This window comes from Austrofundulus limnaeus, unplaced genomic scaffold (genome assembly GCF_001266775.1).
Source record: "Austrofundulus limnaeus strain Quisiro unplaced genomic scaffold, Austrofundulus_limnaeus-1.0 Scaffold1042, whole genome shotgun sequence".
Classification (NCBI taxonomy): domain Eukaryota; kingdom Metazoa; phylum Chordata; class Actinopteri; order Cyprinodontiformes; family Rivulidae; genus Austrofundulus; species Austrofundulus limnaeus.
The window spans coordinates 96,412-99,576 of NW_013953444.1; the positions used below are offsets into that span (position 1 = coordinate 96,412).

The following is a 3,165-nucleotide window of genomic DNA, read 5'->3' on the forward strand; positions in this document are numbered from 1 at the left end:
GCCTGAAACTCTCAGACTGAAGAAGTCTCTTGGAGGAGAGACGAAACGTTTCATTAGAGAAGAACCGTCCAGAGGACCTATACTATTTTTTTCTTTGATTTTCTACCTGGATTACTGAGATGCATCAGGACATCTAAAGCTTGATGTTTGTGTTCTATTTAAGTGCTTGATTGATAATTAATGAAGCTCGAAGCTCTTGTTGTTGTTGGTTGTTAAATTTATAGGAAATTGATTGCTCACAATTAAGTGTACTGTAGTGGTTTTATGTGATTATGTAAAATAAACGATCACATTTATTTATGGATCAAATCAAAATTCACTGACTGAAGCCACTGTTCATTTTAGGATTCATTTTAAAGTTCTTTTATTTGTTTTTAAAGCATTAAATGGTCTTGCCCCACATTATCTCACTGAGCTACTGCAACCCTATACCCCCTCTCGTTCTCTCAGGTCAGCAGACCAGCTGCTCCTGAGAATCCCAAAAACTAAACGTAAGCTTAGAGAGGATCATGTCTTCTCTACTGCTGCTCTTAAACTGTGGAACAACCTGTCTTTGGGCAGCAGACAGGCTACTTCCCTGACGACTTTTAAAATGTTACTTAAGACCCATCTCTTCTCTTTGGCTTTTGGCTCCGAGATGTTGACTTATTAGTTAGTTTGACATTGTTTTAATTGGTTTTCTGTGTTTGTTTTATTGTATAGTTTATTTTTATATTAGGCATTTATTATTCACTGTCACTGTGTGATTGTGACTGTACAGCACTTTGGTCCTATGGTTATTTAAGTGCTTTACAAATAAAGTTGGTATGGTACTTATTGTGTGTCCATTCACTTTGCACTGGAAGAATATTTACCGAAAATGAAATGATCCTTGCTAAAATACTTTCCTTATAACCCTGTTATACGAGGTGTAGGTGTGAATCCTACAACCCAAACTCAGCCGGTCGAGGCAGATGGTCTCCTGTCCTGAGCCTGGTTCTGCTGGAGGTTTCTTCCTGATTAGCAGGGAGTTTTTCCTCTGCTGCTCAGGATGGAGACTGTGACGAAGCAAAGATTCAGCGCAGTCTGCTGGCTTCTTTACATTTATTGTTTTTTATGTACAGTACCCTGAGACAACAGTTGTTGTGACTTGGTGCTATATAAATAAACTGAATTGAATTGATTGAATTGAATTTAAAAGTGCTTAGATGAAAACGGATCCACAAATAATTTGTTCAGCACTTGTTGCCTCTGAGAAAAAAAGTCCTGGGTTCAAGACCCAAGATGGGCCTGTGGTTTTTCTGTTTGCTTGTTCTCTGAGTCTGAGAACAAGCACCAGGCCTGAGGTAGTACATGAGGCATTTCCCTGTCTCATACCTGAGATCTGATGACTTCTTCTATCTTTTATGTGCAGTCTATAGTTTATTACTCTTATAAATCGTGTTTCCATCCAGTTGTAGAGTATATTTTTATCAAACTTTTCAAAATTTGCAAAAAATTAAATAAATAAAAATTTGAATCTAGACTGTTTCCATCTNGGGAGGTGTTGCCCATGATGAGGCAGCTCAGCTTGGAGACACAGCCCAGAGGAGGAGCTGGTCCTAAAAGGAGGTTCTAGTCCCAACCTGTGGTTTCTGCCCCCCTGCCTGCTGCCTCAGGACACTACAGGGTTTGTCAAACATGTATGAATGAGTCAAAGTAAGACTCTGGGCTTGTTTTTGATGAGAGGAGAACATTATAACATGATATAAAACTCAAAAAAGTTGATTTTACATGATATAGCTCCTTTAAGTAAACCACTGACCAGTGCAGACATTTTGTGTTATTTTGTTTATATTTTAACATAGTTAATGGTCACCATAAACAGTGAGACGGATCAGTAAGTGAAGGATCAACCTGTACCTCTCAGCTCAGTGAGAATGTCTATCTTCTGATCCAGGATCTGCTCCAGTTGAGTTGCATATGATTCAACATCATAGTCCACTTCTTCTGTCATCTCTAAAAGCACCTTCTCGTCTTCCAGCCAGCGAATCGACTCCTGGAAACAACACACCACAGTACATGTGACATGTTTCAACTTTTTATGGCGCTCTTAAGTCAAGATGTATGTTTGAAGTTGATATTCTCCAGAATTTCCCTTTTATGTTGTCTGTGCATAAAAATGATCAATTTGTATTGTTTTATTTTAATCATCAGGTTTGTTAGTCCAAGCTTGAAACTGCTGTACCTGAAACACCACCCTGTGGTCCTCCAGCACCTGCTCCTCCATCTCCACCAGCTGAGAAACCACTTCATGGAAGGTGAACAGCTGTGGAGAAACTTCCTCCTCCTGAAATAAATAATAAATATAAAATGCTTTTTAGTTATTGTTGTTGACAAAGGCTGTTTTTTTAAAAACTGACTGTTTACCTCATAACAGATTCAGTGTAGAGCTAACACAAATATAAATGCTGATGTTTGCTGATGTTTTCCTGTTCTAGCTAAAAGCATTAAAGTAACGTTAGTTGTGAAAGAAAAGCCCTGGAAGTGCTGTTGAAGCTGAGTTGAAATACACAGAAATATGGTGTGTATTCCTTTAACACACCACCTTTACAGCTTTAAACTAACATCATTTACTCATGACAAATAACGGCATTGTAATCGTTTTACATAAACACTGTAAATTATGTTCAGTGTATGTTTGGATTTTCTGTGCAAAAATCTTATTTATAAATGAATCTTTATGGTTTAAGTTGATGAAATATCAATGATTTACTTGTTTGGATCATATTGCCGATGTTTAAATTTGAAGTAATTCATTCTTTCAGTTAAAGGCACAGTGTGTAGGATTTTATCAAGTCTTTTAGCTGAAATTGAGATAATCACTGATGACAATAATAAAAACATATCTAATCATTGCAGACAAAGACCTTGTTTTATTATTTTTACCTTATAAAAAGCTGTTTATATCTCCATGGTCGCGGGTCGCCACTACAGGCAGCCGCCATCTTGTCTACGAAGGCTCATGAAGGACAAACTGCGGTGGCGGCGTCATAAACGTTTTTAGTTTCCTCTAACTCTGCCTCTTCCTCTATCAGTAATATTGACGGATGAATCTGACAATGGAGATAAATCAGCCTTATCTGTCTACAGTGAAGTTGTAACTTTGCTACATTATCTTGTTTTTCTTACATAAAACATTTAGAT

At 37.5% G+C, this 3,165-nt stretch overlaps 1 protein-coding gene across 1 annotated transcript in view; it reads right to left on the reverse strand.

Moving 5' to 3' along the window:
• Positions 1–2,308, reverse strand: part of LOC106533877 (kinesin-like protein KIF2A) — a gene marked incomplete at its 5' end in the record, with an annotated part of 9,659 nt that extends 7,351 nt beyond the window's left edge. The window contains 2 exon segments of the mRNA XM_014030337.1: positions 1,882–2,017; positions 2,207–2,308. Of these exon segments, the coding sequence (XP_013885791.1) occupies positions 1,882–2,017; positions 2,207–2,248 (178 nt within the window).
• Between the last annotated feature and the right edge of the window lie 857 nt (positions 2,309–3,165).